Source organism: Colobus angolensis, unplaced genomic scaffold, assembly GCF_000951035.1.
Source record: "Colobus angolensis palliatus isolate OR3802 unplaced genomic scaffold, Cang.pa_1.0 Scaffold6, whole genome shotgun sequence".
In the NCBI taxonomy this organism is placed as follows: domain Eukaryota; kingdom Metazoa; phylum Chordata; class Mammalia; order Primates; family Cercopithecidae; genus Colobus; species Colobus angolensis.
Genome location: NW_012119598.1, coordinates 2151397 through 2152826, shown reverse-complemented (window position 1 = coordinate 2152826; position 1430 = coordinate 2151397). Strand labels below are relative to the sequence as shown.

Genomic DNA, 1430 nt, shown 5'->3' with positions numbered 1-1430 from the left:
TTGCAGTGAGCTGAGATCAGGCCACTGCACTCCAGTCTGGGCCACAGAGCAAGACTCCGTCTCAAAAAAAAAATAAAGAAAGAAAAAAACATAAAAATTTTCTACTACCAATAAGGTAGTTATAATATAACAAGAATAAATTGCATTTACAGAGCTATCTCTCTTTTCAGGAAAGCTGAATAACTCCATTAAATAGACAATTTATGGTAAAAATTATCGACCAATTTAAAACTTGATACACCCATACTAACACCTGGTTAAGTTCTGAAATATGCTTAACAGCAAGATTTTTATGAAAGTTATATTTGCTTTAAAAATAGTACATATCCTGAAAATCTAAATGTTTAGGAAAGTGACTACTCTCAGAAAGGCTATTTGGCTTTGGAGTTTGGGGGGTTTTTGTTTGTGGCTTTTTGTGTTTTTGTTTTCATTTTTGTTTTTTCCTATTTGGCCACTAACAAGTTTTTCAGCATATTCTTGTTGGACCTAATGGATCTCTACTGCAGGACCAAGACTTAGTAGCTGGGTGTGGTTAGTGGACTATTGGGCAAGGTTAGTCATTGTAGGGGGCAGTCCAGGAGAATCTTTCTCTGTCACTGAGTATGATGTAATATGCAAGTAAGTGATAGCAGGTATTATGCTGAATTGACAGAATATTTTACTTACGTAATTCTATTTCTTCAAAGGTAGCTACTACAATACCCAGAATGTAATGAAGCTCAGAAGGCCCAGTGAAATTTTTACCATGTCTTATGTTCTTTGATTTTCTCCTTAGAAAACTCCTGGAGGGTGAAGAGACCAGATTTAGCACATTTGCAGGAAGCATCACTGGGCCACTGTACACACACCGACAGCCCTCAGTTACAATATCCAGTAAGATTCAGAAAACCAAGGTGGAAGCTCCCAAGCTCAAGGTCCAACACAAATTTGTCGAGGAAATCATAGAGGAAACCAAAGTGGAGGATGAGAAGTCAGAAATGGAAGAGGCCCTGACAGCCATTACAGAGGAATTGGCCGTTTCCATGAAGGAAGAGAAGGAAGAAGCAGCAGAAGAAAAGGAAGAGAAGCCAGAAGCTGAAGAAAAAGAAGTAGCTGCCAAAAAGTCTCCAGTGAAAGCAACTGCACCTGAAGTTAAAGAAGAGGAAGAGGGGGAAAAGGAGGAAGAAGAAGGCCAGGAGGAAGAAGAGGAAGAAGAAGATGAGGGAGCTAAGTCAGACCAAGCCGAAGAGGGAGGATCTGAGAAGGAAGGCTCTAGTGAAAAAGAGGAAGGTGAGCAGGAAGAAGGAGAAACAGAGGCTGAAGGTGAAGCAGAGGAAGCCGAAGCTAAAGAGGAAAAGAAAGTAGAGGAAAAGCGTGAGGAAGTGGCTACCAAGGAGGAGCTGGTGGCAGATGTCAAGGTGGAAAAGCCAGAAAAAGCCAAGTCTCCTGTG

The 1430-nt window shown here is 40.8% G+C and overlaps 1 protein-coding gene across 2 annotated transcripts in view; it reads left to right on the top strand.

Annotated features, from left to right (window-relative positions):
• The window catches only part of NEFM (neurofilament, medium polypeptide), a 5893-nt gene that overhangs the window by 3059 nt on the left and 1404 nt on the right, over positions 1–1430 (top strand). Inside the window, exon 3 of one of the 2 annotated variants that reach the window (XM_011962603.1) lies at positions 776–1340. In XM_011962603.1, coding sequence (XP_011817993.1) covers positions 776–1340 — 565 coding nt within the window. Of the gene's footprint in view, positions 1–775; position 1430 lie in introns of both variants that reach the window. The other variant, XM_011962602.1, reaches the window with a different exon arrangement.